The 16,616-nt window shown below is 45.6% G+C and overlaps 1 protein-coding gene across 27 annotated transcripts in view; it reads left to right on the forward strand.

Moving 5' to 3' along the window:
* ST3GAL4 (ST3 beta-galactoside alpha-2,3-sialyltransferase 4) overlaps positions 1 to 14,336 on the forward strand; it is a 181,411-nt gene extending 167,075 nt beyond the window's left edge. For all 27 annotated transcript variants that reach the window (XM_083713727.1, XM_083713726.1, XM_083713731.1 and 24 more), the window contains 6 exons: positions 891 to 951; positions 4,986 to 5,081; positions 5,869 to 6,058; positions 6,794 to 6,937; positions 9,168 to 9,305; positions 12,301 to 14,336. In XM_083713727.1, the coding sequence (XP_083569853.1) occupies positions 891 to 951; positions 4,986 to 5,081; positions 5,869 to 6,058; positions 6,794 to 6,937; positions 9,168 to 9,305; positions 12,301 to 12,387 (716 nt within the window). In that variant the 3' untranslated portion in view covers positions 12,388 to 14,336. The remainder of the gene's footprint in view (positions 1 to 890; positions 952 to 4,985; positions 5,082 to 5,868; positions 6,059 to 6,793; positions 6,938 to 9,167; positions 9,306 to 12,300) is intronic.
* The last annotated feature ends 2,280 nt before the right edge of the window (positions 14,337 to 16,616 follow it).

A 16,616-nucleotide genomic window follows, 5' to 3' on the forward strand; every position in this document is an offset into this window, starting at 1 on the left:
TTTGAGAAACTCATTTGGAAGCAAATGTTTAAAAAACAAGGTTGTTGTTTTTTTTTAAAAAAAAATATTGTCTGTCCACACAGAGCTTTCCAAGGCAGTTAACAAGAATAAAGAACAAATATAATACAGCAAAAGAAAGATTGTAAAGATTACAATATAAACTAAACACTATATGGCATAAAAAACCAAACAATCAAGCTATAAAGCAGCAAAACAAAAACAACAAAAAACCAAAACCCACAAAAAACCACAAACCAATAAAGTTGTAAAAGCAGAAGTCAATATAATATATGAGCCCACAAATGCATTCTCCAGGTTGCAAGTGGTGACTGTAGATGGTATTCAACTTAAGTTTTATTCAGAGTAGACTGACTAAAACTAATGAATATAACCAAGTTAGGCCAATTCATTTCAGTGGGTCTACCCGCACTGTATCTTTCCATCTGGTGACAACTTGCTCCAGTGCTGAGTGGAAAACAGAAGAAGGCTTGTCCAGTCCTAATGCCAGTTGGATGCACTTGGATGCTGTGAGAGCTCTGATAAGTCCATGCCCTTCTCCTGTGCCTGGAACACAGGAGAAAAGTGGGACCTTTAAAACCAGAGAGTCCTCTCTTCTGAGTTTCTCTGGAGTTAGCATGGCGTCAGGCAAGAGGCAGGTTATATAGTAATGCTCCCTGCACCATTTTGCTCTTCTTGGCTCTCCACTCACCCTAAGTAAGTTGTAAGAATTGCTTTGCTATGTCAGAACAAGATTCCATCTAGTCCATCATTCTGTTTCCAGCAGTTTCGTCCTTTGGGCTGATCCATCGGGGCAGCTCTTACGTTCTTAATGTCTGAACCGAGGCAGCATGGACTAAGCCAGTTAACTGCCTACATTTGTTCCTTTGCAGAGGAAATTCTCTTGCGAGTTCTGGCGATCACAAGTTATGCTCTGCCTGAAAGCTTACAAAGGTAATGCCACTTCATTCAGAAAACGGGTGGGTTCAGTTATTTGGGCTCTTCTCTCCCATTTATAGAATTGGTAGCTGCAGAGCATGTAGTATCTCTTTTCTCCACCATAGTTACTCAGGGCAAGTTCATACATGTGTGTTACAGAATGAAAATTTTACAGGAAATATATGTATTTTGGAAAGTTGCTTGTTTGCTGTATATATTAACACCTCTTAAGATACCGTAACCAGATTTTGCATGATGGGTCCTGAGATCAAGGAGCAGGTTTTCGTCTATGTTGGCATACAGTTAGACACCATTTTGAATCAAGATGGCAGACAGAGCTTTACAAAACTGTTGGTGTTAACCACTGATTTCAAAACTGCACCAATATTTTCGTTTCTTAGAGTTCCCAAGCAATGCTGGGAACGAGAATTTCTCTCTGTCTGTAAAGTCACAAAGAGGTCAATTCAGTGGTAAAAGAATTCAGAGAACCCAGAGTCCTGACCCTGCAATCAGAGTCAATGGTCAGGGGAGGATACTCAGAAACTTGCCATTTTTACGGAGATGTGATGGCATGAGCATGAGTGGAGCTTGTGGTTTGTGTGGGAGGTCCCTCTTTCAGTCCACAGCTTCTCCAGTTTTTTTTTAAAAAAACAAACTCTTAAGGTGACAGTGCTTTTGAGAGCACCACTGTTTGGAAGGTTTAATTCCCCTTGAAACAATTTTTCCCCACTTCAGCCTGTGTTTCAGGTATAGTTTTTAAACTTAAATCCTGCAAAACCTGCTTACCAGAGGTGAAACAGGGTGTGAGTGTGCACTGTACAGTCACATCAACACCACTGTGTATCTAAAGCAGGGGGCGGCAAAGTTTTTGTGGCTTGGGCCGGTTCACAGTCCCACAGACGCCGCGGCGGGCTGGAGTGTGTGTGTGCGCACACATGCGCAAACACATTTCTCGTACTCCTTCTAGCGCGGAGGAGGTGTGTGCAGCTTCCCATTGGCTGCAGAAGCTTCCTGCAGCCAATGGGAAGCTGGCCAGCATCACGGAAGGGGGTCCCCGCTCTGCTCTGCACCGATTTAGCATGGCACACAGCAGCTGACTGAGTGGGTGGCAGGGGTCCATGGGCCAGTTAAACGACTCCCATGGGCCGCTTGTGGCCCATGGGCCTTAGGTTGCCGACCCCTGATCTAAAGCATTTACAGCATATATAAAGCACATGGCTTCCCCCAAATAATCCTGGGAGCAGTAGTTTGTTATGGGTGCTGGCAATTGCAGCTGTGTGAGAGGTAAACGCAGGGTTCTTTGTGGGAAACCATGTTTGTTAAGTGTGCCTTAGATGTATGGTATAGAATGCGACCTAAGAGTGGCAATCCCTCTTTCAAATCTTAACGTGGGGAACCTAGAAAGTTGCTTTAATCCATGTCAGGCTATTAGTCCATCTAGCTCATTTACAGGCAACGTGACTCTCTGACATGTGGTTCCATCCCTTGCTTCGGGACATGAAATCGTGGCACTGAGTCACAGCCAGAAGTCTGACGTCTGCCTGGAAATGAAGTCAGTGCTCTGGAAGTCAGTCTGGGTATTTAAAGTGAAAAGTAAGAAATCCACAGGAGAGTAAAGGAAGTGTTGGTTTTGGCAGAGGTGTGAGAAGCTGAACTGCCAATCAGCCAAAGCTAGGATGACATAGCTAATGTAGGTGTGTGCAAATTTGTGGCTTAATCTACCAAGCCGCTGGATTAGCATGTGGGTACGCAGGTGGCGCTGTGGGTTAAAGCCTCAGCGCCTAGGACTTGCCGATCGAAAGGTCGGCGGTTCGAATCCCTGCGGTGGGGTGCGCTCCCGCTGCTCGGTCCCAGCGCCTGCCAACCTAGCAGTTCGAAAGCACCTCCGGGTGCAAGTAGATAAATAGGGACCGCTTACCAGCGGGAAGGTAAACGGCGTTTCCGTGTGCGGCTCTGGCTCGCCAGAGCAGCGATGTCACGCTGGCCACGTGACCCGGAAGTGTCTCCGGACAGCGCTGGCCCCTGGCCTCTTAAGTGAGATGGGCGCACAACCCCAGAGTCTGTCAAGACTGGCCCGTACGGGCAGGGGTACCTTTACCTTTACCTTTACCTTTAAACCAGGTAGGTCTGTGCCTTAAATCCCCATTCAAGATAGAAATTAATTGTATTGGCCTAGCACCTGGCTTCCCATCTACAAAATAGTATTGAAGTTGCATATAATAACTGGATAAAAGCACCATATACCATATTTTTCACCCTATAGGACGCACCGTCCCATAAGGCGCATCTAGTTATTTGGGGGGGAAATAAAGGGGGGGGGAATTATTTCCCCCCCAGGTGCGGGGCTGGGGCGGGGGAAGCCTGAGCTTCCCCCAGCCCCCAGAACAAGCAACTCTCCGCAAGCCGTGGGAGCCCGGCGCCGGGCTCCCGCTCCTTGCGGAGAGCTGCGCAAAGCCTGGGCGCGCTGAGCTCAGCGCGACCAGCCTTCGGCATGCATGCAACTCTCTGCAAGCCATGGGAGCCCAGCACTGGGCTCCCGCACCTAGCGGAGAGCTGCACGAAATCTGGGCACGCTGAGCTCAGCGCGACCAGCCTTCGGCATGCAGGCAACTCTCCGCAAGCCGCGGGAGCCAAGCACAGGGCTCCCGTGCCTTGCGGAGAGCTGTGCAAAGCCTGGAGAGCCCCATAGGACACACACACATTTCCCCTTAATTTTTCGAGGGGAAAAAGTGCATCCTATGGGGTGAAAAATACGGTAAATCTCTGCCAGCAACCATTAGGTAATGTTCACTAAAAATTGTGCATGGTGTATAACACTGATGTGCCTATCGTCTATAAAGCCCAGTAGTTTCCCATTCTGTTGCAGAGGATGCCAAATTATGGGTACTTAGCACCATTTGTGGTGGGAATGTCCACTTATTAACCTCTGGTGTAATATAGTCTGGCAAACAGCCATAATGGAAACATCACAGAAATTGAAGTTGGCAAGGGGAGAGAGAAAAACAAGATAATTTATACACTTGATGGATGACGTGTTGTATTGTACCCTCTTAGTGACCCATTTTTTTTTGTCAGTGGTATCATGTTTTATTATGCTTGTACGATGTTGTAACATAAATTTTAAAAATAACAACAGAACATGCAAAAACATGGCTGTGTTACCAAAAAGCAGGTATTAAAGACGCTATGGAAATATTTGAAATGGGTAACTTAACAACACTTAAAACAGGCTTCTTCAAACTCTGCCCTCAAGATGTTTTTGGCCTACAACTCCCATGATCCCTAGCTAGCAGGACCAGTGGTCAGGGATGATGGGAATTGTAGTCCAAAAACAGCTGGAGGGCAGAGTTTGAGGAAGCCTGACTTAGAAGGTGTTTATAGAAATATAGCCCAATGATGACAGCTAATTAAAGGGAGAGTGCTGTTGCACCCATGCCTTGCTTGCAGGCTTCCAGTGGGCATCTGGTTGGTTTCTGTGAGAATAAGGTGCTGGATTAGATGGGCTTTTGGCCCAACCTAGCAAGGCTTTTCTTATGTTCTTAAATTCATAAGAGATTATTTAAATCGGGATGTTAATGGAAAAATGCAAACAAATTTAAGCAAATCAGTACTGTAAAAGACTGAGACAGAAGAATACTTTGTGTAAAAATATAGTTTCTTACAAATGGTTAGTATACTCTGCCATTGTGCTCTGCTCCCCTCCCTTTAGCGTACAACTACCCTGCAAATACCACCCTACTGGCACTTCATATATTGCCAGGTGGAGTGCTTAAAATAGCGTGTGTCCCGACTTTCCAGTAAGTGGTCATAGCATTTAGGGAAGAGCTGTAGCTTGGAAGAACCTGTTTTGCATGTGGACATCCCCGGCATTTCCAGGTAGAGCTAGGACAGACTCCCTTCCCGAAGCCCTGAATAGCTGCTGCCAGTCAGTGTAGACAATACTGAGCTACGTGGACCAAGGCAGCTTCCTATGTTCTCCTCTGATTAGCCAGAGACGTTTCTTCCCTGTCTAGGAGTGTATAATGGAGTCTTCCTTTTCTCTTTCGCAGTTTGAAGTGCCGGAGATGTGCAGTAGTAGGAAATGGACACCGGCTCAGAAACAGCTCTATGGGAGAAGCTATTAACAAATACGATGTTGTGATCAGGTACTTAGATGCATCAGGGTCTGTGATCTTTCACAGCAGTGCAGCCAGTTTCTTTGAATCCTGTTTTGCCACGTGGAACTGAATGGGGCTGTTTGTAACAGTGGCATCCTCCCAGTGGATCCTTCCCCTCTGCAAGTTGTACTTACCTCATCTACTGACACCACCACTTTCCACTTTCCCGCCTTGCTACCCCCATCAGCGGCAGCAAATAATGTGAAGGAGGAGATGGGGAAATGCACAGCATGATAACATCAGAGCACTAACCACATACACACCCTACTGTATTACAGAGCAGGAAGAATATGACTAAGTGATGTTGTTTTTACTGGCAGCCCAGTGCTTTTCCGTAACATATACGTGTTCTTGGGAAGAGACCCATAAATGTCCTCTGGGTTTGGTTGTGCATTATGGTTTCCCTCTGAATTGATGGATCAGCAGATAAAGTAAACACTGAGTTGCACTCTAGCTGAGACGTGTTCTTGGACTCCAGCTCCCTTCCTCCTGGAGCTTTGGCCACTCTCACTGGAGCTGATAGGTGTAGTTCAACAACATTTGGAGGATACTCCTCTTGGCTGCTTCTGCTCTAGCTTGTTCCAAGTCAAAGCAGCAGCTAGGTATAAGAGAAGAGGGTAACTGCAGCTACCTGGTAGTATATAGCGTGGACATGTGGCAGATAACCCTTCGGTCAAACTCCTGCGCATGGGTTCGTTCTCATAAAACGACGAAATGCCTGCCTATGTTCTGCCAAGGGTGCAAACTCCCTTTCCTCCTCTCTGCCCCACTGCAGATTGAACAATGCACCAGTTTATGGTTATGAGAGCGACGTGGGCTCCAAGACCACTATGCGGCTCTTCTACCCAGAGTCAGCACATTTCAACCCCCAAAGAGAAAACAATCCAGACACTTTGCTGGTGCTGGTGCCATTCAAACCCATGGATTTCCAGTGGATGGAAACAATATTGCATGACAAGAAAAGGGTAAGTTATTGGGAGATGAAGATTAGTGTATCTCCTGGTCCCCTTCCTCTGATCCAGAAGCCCTTTCTTTACCCCCAGGGATACAGGAAGCTGCCTTATATTGAGCCAGGCCATTGGTCCATCTAGTTCTCAGCATGTTCTGGACTGAGTGGCAGCAGCTCTTTAGGGTTTCATGCAGGAGCTTTTCCCAACCCCAGCTGGGGACACCAGGGATTGAACCTAGGACCTTCTACAAGTGAGACAGATGCTCTGCCACTGAGTTTCATTCCTCCCCCTGAGCATGTTCTTCAGAAGCATGGCAATTTGTTTTGTTTGTCCATGCAACCCTGCAGGTGGTGTATTAGACCCAGCTCTGGAAGACCTGCTTTTGCCATGGTCTTCTATGGTAGACATGGACAAACGCTAAATTCTCAGCTTATAAAAAATGGGAATAGCAACCTACCTCCCAGAGTGGTGGTGTGGGTGCACATGAGAACCAAGGCAATTGAAGTAGGTATGGAAGAGTGTTCTGGTCTTGCTCAGAGATACTGTGATCTCCAGGTGGCCTAAAGATCCCATCTGAAGCATAGAGATCAGATCCTAGGGTATAACACCAGAAAGCCACCCATGGGACATGACTCTGCTTCCGCTGCTCCACTTTTTCCTCCTGCTTAAACCCAGCTCATCTCTCTTGCTTTGATTCTGCTCTTGAGAATAAAGAGCACCTGGCTAACCTATCTTAATCCTCTTTTCCAGGTTCGGAAGGGCTTTTGGAAACAGCCTCCCTTAATTTGGGATGCGAATCCTGAGCAAGTGCGAATCCTGAACCCGTATTTTATGGAAATAACCGCTGCCAAATTGCTTAAGCTTCCAATGAAGCAGCTGAAGAAGTTAAAACAGGTAAGAGTGGTAAGCATGAGAGAGAGAGAGAGAGAGAGAGAGAGAGAGAGAGAGAGAGAGAGAAGGGACAAGTTACAGGAGTTGAGGCTTATTCCTAAAAGGAGCAAAGCGCCCTTTCTCTTGAAATTCTCAAGATGAGATGGTGCTTGGTCGTCTCCAAGCTGTGATCTCTCCTGTAATGTGGCACTTGGATATTTTGGGACCCAAATACACATGATGTAGGTGGTCTGTGAGTGGATCTTCAGGCGTCTGTCTTTAAAGCTTAAAATCAGTGGTGAGAGTAGAGTGTAAATGGCCTCGGAACAGGGGTGCCAGGTGTGTGTCTCTGTGTTAACCCTCCCCCGTGTTATATTTCCTTTAACATATTTCCCCCTGCCCCAAATCTGTTAGACCAGTAGGACAAGGGGGGGTGGGGAAGTGATACAATATGGATGCCTGTATCTCTTTCCCCTGCCCTCTAGCAGGATTTTGATTGGGGAAAGCAGCACAGGAGGCAAAGTGTTAATTGTGGCTCTTTCCCAGCGCTGGTGTCCTGAGACATTTCACTTCTCAACTTGTATCTGCCACTTATTTTAAGTATTTAAACACACACTCCCTCTGTGTGTGTGTCTAAACACACTGTCTGTGTCTGTCTGTCTGTCTGTCTGTCTGTCTGTCTGTCTGTCTGTGTCTGTCTGTCTCTCTCTGTCTCTCTGTGTTTGTGTGTGTGTGTGTGTGTGTCTGTCTATCTGTCTGTCCTCCCTCTACCGCTCTAATCACAGATCATCTGTATCCCATGCTCCTAGGAGCATCCTTTAGCCTGGAAAGTAGCAGATATGAATGTTGTCCATGCAGGGCAGAAAGCTAATTTTTGAATCAGAAGTATGTTCAATTAACTGACATTTCAGGTGCAGGTGTATTTATTTTTTTTAGTCACAGTTTAAATGTCACTTGGGTGGGGAAAGCACCTCAGCTCAGACTGCACTGCTTTTCCAAATCAGGGTGAGGCAACTTGTAAGATCTTTCAGCCTAGTTCTCACTGAGGTGGTAAAGTCTATGCCTGTGCCTTATCACCTCAGGCTGCAGGTGGGGGCTTGCATGACGAAATGCTTCTTTGTGCTAAATTTATTTAAATACATCCCTGCAAATAGAAGATGAGTGTGTTAAAGGCTAGGAGAGAACCCTTCCCCCCAGATGTACTAGTTGTCCCTCAAATGAGCTGTGTTTGTGTGGAGGAGCATTTACTCATGGGAGTCCCAGCCTGTAGTCTGAAGTGGTACAGCCCAGGAAGATGTTTACCACTTCAAAGACACCTGGGCCTTAGTTCATGTCATCTCAGGACACACTGCTTTTTACGTTCAGTGTTGTTTGCTATCCTGTTGGCAACTTCTAGATGTACGTCTGTACGTCTGCCAGTGTTTGCCCAGGTGGGGTGTCTTGTTTTTTACCACTGCCTTGACAACTTTAGAGCTACTTTTTTATGTGTGTGGCAGTTATCAGGAAGCATTTCTATGGCTGACATTTCAAAGCCGATGAGAAACTCTTCTACCAAGGTTTTGAAGCTACACTTTATCTAAGATGCTGCCATCACACCTGTGCAAACACAGACATTGTTTTGGGACAATAAAGCTGAGCGCGCTGATATTCTTTGTTTTATTGTTTTAAGAAAGTCTGCAGTCTAGGGATGGGGAAAGCCTCTGGAATGAATAGGAACTGCCCCCTCGATACCAATTACAGGCAAAAGGTGTGTGCGTGTGAAAATGTATAGATTAAGAGCATAAGGAGAGCTTGCTGGATCAGGCCAGTGGCCCATATAGTCCAGCATCCTGTTCTTACAGTGGGCTGAACAGTTGCCTGTGAGAAACCAGCAAGCAGGATTCGAGCACAGGGGCACTCTCCCCTCCTGTGGTTTCTAGCAACTGATATTCAGAAGCATTGCTGCCTCCCTACTGTAGAGGCATAACATAGTCACAGCAGCCCTGTAAAGCAGGTTAGGGGTCAGAGGCAGGGCCAGCCAAAGGTCACCCAGTAAACTTTGTAGCTGGGAGGGGATTTGAACCTGGGTGTCCCCCCTGATCAGGGTCAAGCCTTCTGGCCCAGCCTTCCTCAATCTGGTGCCCTCCAGATGTTTTGGGCTGTAACTCTCATCAGTCGAAGGCTGCTCCAATCACTAAACCATCCTGGCTTCTCAAGGTAAGCTTTGTGCCAAGAGAAAGTGAACCCAGCATCATGTTCCTCTGTCTTCCCCTAGAAACCAACCACAGGATTAGTGGCTATCACCCTAGCATTGCACTTCTGTGACATAGTTCATATTGCGGGCTTTGGATACCCTGACTCCAAGAAGCAGACCATTCACTACTACGAGCAAGTCACATTGAAGTCGATGACTGTGAGTAACCATTGCCTCTCTTGTCAGATGAATATAATATAAGAAGCTGCTTGTATAGGGAAAGTCCACCGACTTAATAAACTGAGATGTGAACAAGACTTTAGCCACTTTGTACAAGCCAATGAACAAATCAGAAAGTCTGCAGTTAACTGTAGTTTCACATTTTGTCTGGACTGGGAAATTATAGCCTCAGAACAAGCCAGGATGTCAAACCAGGTTTGAACCTAGTTTAATATTCTGGCTTGTAAAAAAACGACTATTAACCATTCACAGATGGAAAGAAAGAAAGAAAGAAAGAAAGAAAGAAAGAAAGAAAGAAAGAAATTTGTTCATTAAAAAAACCCCCAACATTGTGACTAACCAGTTTTCTTAGGGCATTAACCTTTCATGGACTAGGTTTAATCAGATTTATGAGTGGCGTGTCCTATGTATATATATAGATGAGCGTAAATTAGGGGCAGGGAATATGTGGTCCTCCAGGTGTTGTTGGACTCCATCAGCTCCAGCCACTATGGCCAGTAAATGATGGCCATGGGAGTTGTAGTCTGACAGTGCCTGGAGGGCCACAGGTTGCCCATCCCTGGTGCAAAAGAAAAACAGGTTGGAAGTAAATAGCAAGTATGCAAGATGACCCTTCACAGCAGGAGTAGCGAACCCTTTTTCAACCTGAGGCTAAACTAATGATTAGCCACATGCCACCAGCAGGTGTGGTTATTCTGTACTTCTGTGTGAGGGCATGCATGCATGCACACTCACTGCACATCCAGAGAACACATACAGCACACAGACCACATGTACAAGGACATAGCATTGGAGTGTGATGTGGGTGTGAAATGTTTGCTTTTTATATTTCACAGACAGATTTTATCTCCCCATCTCTGCTGATCACCACGGTGCTGAGATGGAAGAGTTTTTTTATGCTGTTTAACAGATTGCTCTTTAAAGAGCAGGCAGAGTGCTTTATCTCCTGATCTCAGTGCTGAGCACCAGGAAGCAAGGGTTGGCAGTCTCCATCCTCTTGGCTTGGCAGACTGGCTCCATCCATCACGGCATACATTTGAGCTCGAATTCCGAGTTGTCACAGACTGTACTTTTTTTTGCATATCACTGACGTTTCACTCCAACCTATAATTCCTCTCCCCTCCCCCCGCCTCCCTTTACACCTAGGCTAGGAGTATCTTTCTCAGTTACCAGGTTTGCACCGCATGATAAGCCAGCTATGGCTTAGTGAGAAAATGCGGGCTTCCAGAAAGATGATTGGACAGCTTGAAAAGAGGTTTAGAGATAAGACTGGGAGAGAAGTGAGAGGTGGTGGCATGCCTCCGAATACCAGTTGCAGGGGAACATGTGTGTTGAAGCATGCTTGTGGGCTTCCCTTAGGCATGTGGTTGGTCACTGTGAGAACAGAATGCTGGACTGGATGGGTCCCTCTTGGTCTGATCCCAGCAGCCGGGTTCTTGTTTTCATTCTGCTTGCTCCTCTCCCGAGATGGCAAAGCAGCCCTAGGCAGGGAGTGGCAGATGGGTGAAGAGCAGAGATTAAAACCCGCTTTGTGCACGTTTGTGGCAGTGTGGTTTCCATTGCCTCTTAAGGATGTAAGAAGAGGCCAGCTAGATAAAACCAAAGTTCCAGTCTGGTTCAGCCACTTATTTTCTACCACAGCTAACCAGATGCCTCTGGGACACCCACAGGCAAGGCAGCGGCAGAAGCCCTCTGAGGCTGTCCATATGCCATTCTGAGTCAAGTCTGTAGAATTAGTGCCACTATCTTGGTTCTTCCTCTCGACTCTTATGCAAGCATAGCTGCATCCTGCATTGTAGGTCCTGTATTAAGCAGGTGGTTGGACTGGATGAGCTCAAGGGTACTTCTCAGTTGTTTAATTTGTCTTAGAATACAAACTTTCTCCTTTAGGGACTCTTGAAAAGCTGAAAACCAGCAAACTGCATGGTAGGGCTGGGCGATAACCTGTTTTGGGTATCACGATATATCACCAGCTAAACATCGTGATATATCAATATTCTGTGATATCTGAAATAAGGAAGGAACTAAGCAGAGGCAAACAGGACAGTGTCCTGGCAACTGCTACTACTTAAGGGTCTAAAACTGATAACTGATGATATTATCAATCATCTCACTTGCAGCAGCAGGCAAGCCAAAATGCATCCAAATGAGACTTTTGGTTTGGGGCTTGGCTACTTACTTTTCTTCTGAGGTAGCTGAGTGTTGGGGACGCGGGTGGCGCTGTGGGTTAAACCACAGAGCCTAGGACTTGCCGATCAGAAGGTCGGCAGTTCGAATCCCCGCGACGGGGTGAGCTCCCGTTGCTCGGTCCCTGCTCCTGCCAACCTAGCAGTTCAAAAGCACGTCAAAGTGCAAGTAGATAAATAGTTACCGCTCTGGCGGGAAGGTATACGGCGTTTCTGTGCGCTGCTCTGGTTCGCCAGAAGTGGTTTAATCATGCTGGCCACATGACCTGGAAGCTGTATGCCGGCTCCCTCGGCCAATAAAGCGAGATGAGCGCCACAACCCCAGAGTGGGTCACGACTGGACCTAATGGTCAGGGGTCCTTTTACCTACCAAATGGTGGTATTCAGAACAATCCAAAGTGTGGGGATGAGTCATAGTGAATACAAATAATCTGGGACTGCCAGCAGGCCTTCTAGGCAGCAGCAGCTTGGATGTGGCATGGACAGTGGTGGCCTGCAAGGCTCTGTGGTGGTGATAAGAGTGGCAGAAGTAGCAGCAGCAGCAGCTGCCTCTGTATAGTTCCATCCTTATTTCAGACATCGTGGTAGATTGCAATGTTTAGCTTGTGAGTTGTGATATTGATAAGCAGGTATCGCCTAGCCCTTACACACATTGTGATTTGGGATGTATTGCTAGCTCAAATATTATGAAACAATTACGACGATGTGAACTTCAATCCAGTTTTGGATGATATATCAATATATTGCCCAGCATGGCCTAATGTGTTTCTCATTGCCTTCTCTTACAGGGTTCAGAACACAATATCTCACATGAGGCATTAGCAATAAAAAAGATGCTTGAACTGGGTGTCATCAAGAACCTCACCTACTTCTGATGGAAAATGGACTGCCGTTTTGAGGGTTTTTTTCTGAGCCAGCTGCTGGTCCAACACAGCTGCCCATGGCTAGCTGTCCCTTGCCCCCCCCCAAGATTGACTGGTGTGGAGACCCTGCAGCTTCACTCGAAACACTGGGGTGGAAGTGTGTGACCCCTAGATGTATTGGCAGCAAGGGATGGAGATGGTCTGGAAAGTGGTTGGTTGATGGCAGCAGCTGGAAGCAGGGTGGATGCTGCCTTCTACAGAGTCCTCTTTGCACGGACTGTTGCAGGATTTTCTCTGCATCAAGTTGAGACTTTTAGAAACAGAAGTTCTTGAAATCTTCACTCGTGGCAGAGAAGAGCCTTTGGGAGGCCAATGACTGAGCTGCCTGTGGGCCTCAAGGGTGGCACAAGTGACATTCCCGTGGGGTGTGTGTGTCAAATTATCACCCCTGTGGCATCTTGAAATCTTAATCACTTTTGCCTTCTGACTCTGGGAAGTGCAGTGGCAGCTGCTGTTTCTGTTGAAACGATGTTAGGTGTCACCGGACGGAGCAGGGGGGCAATTGAATGAAGGATTATTAGCTGCCTGCCATATTTAATGTTTCTGTTTGAATGAGACAAAAGTGTACTGGTTCAAGTCCTCCGTGCAGTGAAGGAGTTTGGAATACCCAGGAGACAGCTGTTAGGGATGGTGGGAGTTGATAATGTTGATTTCTCTCTCTCATCCAGTTCTTATTTTTTGGAGTCTGTGACATAAGGGGAGGATACCCTACAGTATTTGATAAGTGGTTTTTTTTACTTAAAAAAGAGGTGCCGAGCTGAACATGGGTGTTTCTGGGCACTTCGTTGGAAGTAAATCCTCCTTCTGTGAAGGGTGTGTGTTTGTGTGTGTGTGTGTGTGTGTGAGAGAGAGAGAGAGAGAATGAGAGTATGTCCGTCCAGTATACGAAGTCTGTTCTTAAATATAAGCTGTAGGCTTTTCCCCCCTCTAGCATTTGGGAGTTACTTCCCATCAGACATAAGACTCCAGTACAAAGGAAATGGCATAACCAAAGCTGAATGTTGAAGGAAAGAAGGAGAGGGGAGGGGGGGAGATAGTTGGGAATTGTGTATCCGTTTTGTAGGGGGGGAGGAAAAAATGTTTTATTATTCCTTGCTCACAAAACCTAAATTCTGCACTACGCCTTTGTCTTTTCTAGTAGCAGGATGAGTGTTCTGGTCATTTAGGACGAAGGCTCTTCTCATGCGCCTAAGAATGGGGCAAATTTTGAAGTAAGCTGCCAGTTTAAGTAGGCAGAGAATTAGGGGGAGTGGTCCAGACATTTCAGAAATGGACCTCGGGTCAAATTTTCTAGTCTTGCCTGACAAGTACTTGGAAGAGACTCTCCTCCAAATATTGTTTGGGGCTAGTTGTGCAAGAATCAATACTTTAACCCCCCCTTCTTTTAATTTCAGCTTTGAGATCAAAGTATGTCTCTTAAATTTGCTTACTGTTGGTTAAAGGGTCTGAATTGATTGCTGCACAGTTTGGAACCTTGTATTTCATCCATGAGGGGAAGAAGACAAAGGAAGGAAGGTGACAATATAATTTCCCTGTCCACCACCTGCCACACCTTGTGTGCACAACCACCGTGCCTTAGCTGTGATTGCAAGTGCCCAACTTGGAAGGGCCTGCTGGGAATGTAACCTCCTTATGGCTTAGGCCATCACACCTATTGCCAAGAAGGCAACTGACTGAATTGAGTTGCTCATGTTATGTCCCTTTGAGAATGCACATAGAGCTTCAACTTGGGAACTGGTTTGTTGCAGAAATCCAGACTGATCCCCGGAAGAAAAAGAGTTCTTAAATGTTGTTATTTCAAAGGAGTTTGAATCCTACAGAGAATGTTGGAAGTATCTTTCCTGGTTAAGCAATTACTGCAGTTCAGTGTTAAGTAATTTAATAAATTAAATTTAAAAATACCCTTTGCAAATCATGCATCTTTTGTAGAATAAGCTTGATATTTATTACCAATGAAGTTTTCTTTTTTTTTAAATGAATATTTATTAGCATTTTCAAAAAAAGGAAAAAAACATATAAAAACAAACACAAAATATAAACAAAAAGATAACAAAAGATAACAAAAATACAAAAACCCAAAACTTAAAAACAATTAAAAACACTTAAAAGTTCAAATACTTATTTTCTTTTAACTTGTTTCTCAGACCTCCTCACGCCTCCCCTTCTTGTATTCCAATTTAAATTATTAGCTCAGCAAATCCTAACTTACTTCTCCATTTTGACTTAATTTAATTTATTCTAACATGTTATTATTTTACTTTTCTTCTTTCTTCCATTTCCTCAATTTATATTTACAAACCTTATTTTGATTTAGTTTAAACCATTTTAATAACCAATTTTAACTTATCCAAATTTACACATCAATATTTATACCTCATTATTTTTTCTTAAACGTTTTTCCTAAAGTCGACCAAAATTTTCCTTCCACGACTTTCCCAATTTCCATACCAATAGCAAAGCAAAGTAAAAACAGAACAAACTATATTTATGTACCCTTTGGATTCCCAAACTCCACCCACCCTTTTCCCGGTTTCAGTCCTCAACAAAAATCCATCAGTCTCAATATACTGTTTAGCCTGGAGATCTCACATCCGAGGCTCTCAATTCTCTCTCAGTTCCTCTCTGCCGGTCTTTTTGATAGTCCTTAATGTTAAACTCCAAATCTCGAAGAAGCTCCGGCCCAACAGGATCCATGTTTTTACCAGCCAGACCTCCATATTTAAAATTAAAGCCATAGCCTCTACCAATGAAGTTTTCCTTGCGGTTTAGGACAATCAAGAGCAATTTCATGCCGTGTGGTGGTGATTTGGGACCATCTCTTAGAAGTGGAAGAGGATTTTTCACCTGCAGCTGGTTTCTAGCCCCATAAAGGGTGACAACAATGATGGATTGTTCCATGTCATATCCATACTAAGCAGGAATGAAATTATGGAACAAAGCACAATTCATTGCATCGTTGGAATTATCAATACAGTCATACCTCGGAATGTTCGACTTCCAAAACGTTCGGAAACCAAAGTGTGGCTTCCGATTGGCTGCAGGAAGTTCCTGCAGCCAATCGGAAGCCCTGGAGGACGTTCGGGTTCCAAAGAACGGTCGCAAACCAGAACACTAACTTTGGGTTTGCGGCATTCAGCAGCCAAAACTTCTGAGTACCAAGGCATTCAGGATCCAAGGTACGGCTGTATTTTTAGGGGTTTTTTAAAACTGTAAGTTGCCTTGAGGGTCCTTTTTGGTCTGAAAGGCAACTCCTAATTTTTTTTAGAAATAGATTCCCTCGGGATTGAGGGGAATTATTACTCTTTGCTAAAGTGGCAGGTATGGACAGACTTCAACCTGTGGCAAGAGTGCCACCACATGGGAACCAAAGGATCAGCTGAAAGAATGACTTCTCTGTTGCAAGGCTCAGCTGCATGCGCCATGGGATATGACTTACGACTGGATGTCTTAGGATTTGACTCTTGAGGGCTCATAAGTTGGAACAGTCTTACAGGCCTATTGGAATTGTCAGCATTGCAGTCTCCCTGGCTATTACATCTTGAAAGTTTTAAGTGCTTTGCTATTTATTTAAGTTACCGTATTTTTTGCACCATAACACTCACTTTTTTCCTCCTAGAAAGTAAGGGGAAATGTCTGTGCGTGTTATGGAGCAAATGCCTACGGATGGTGGGGGAATCTGCAGTCGTGAGCAGAGGATCCATGGTTCCCCTTCCTTCCCTCCTCCGTGGCTCACTTTGAAACAGCAAAGTGGGAGAAGAGCCGCTGAGTGGGGAGGAGAGAGGGACAGAGAGCCTGCTTGCTTTAAAGGAGCAAAGCGGGAGAGGAGAGGAGCCGCTTACACGAGTGTAAGTGGCTCCTGTCCGGTTGGCTCCTTTAAAGCAACCATGCTCTCTGTCCCTCTCTCCTCCCCACTCAGCTCGCTAAATAGCAGCAAAGTTTTTCAGCTCGCTAAGCCGGGGAGGTGGGAGAGAAGCAGAGCCTGCTTGCTTCAAAGGAGCAAAGCGGGAGAGGAGAAGAGCCTTCTCCTCTTATACCCCTCTTCTGCATTATTAGCAGCATCCTTCTCCACCCACCCCACACATGTTCCTTCTCCCCTTAAACCCCTCTTCTGCATTATTAGCAGCATCCTTTTTTTGCATTGGTCTACCCCAAACTCACCGTCAAATCACATGTCTGTGGCC

Source organism: Podarcis gaigeae (genome assembly GCF_964106915.1).
Source record: "Podarcis gaigeae genome assembly, chromosome: 15".
NCBI lineage: Eukaryota > Metazoa > Chordata > Lepidosauria > Squamata > Lacertidae > Podarcis > Podarcis gaigeae.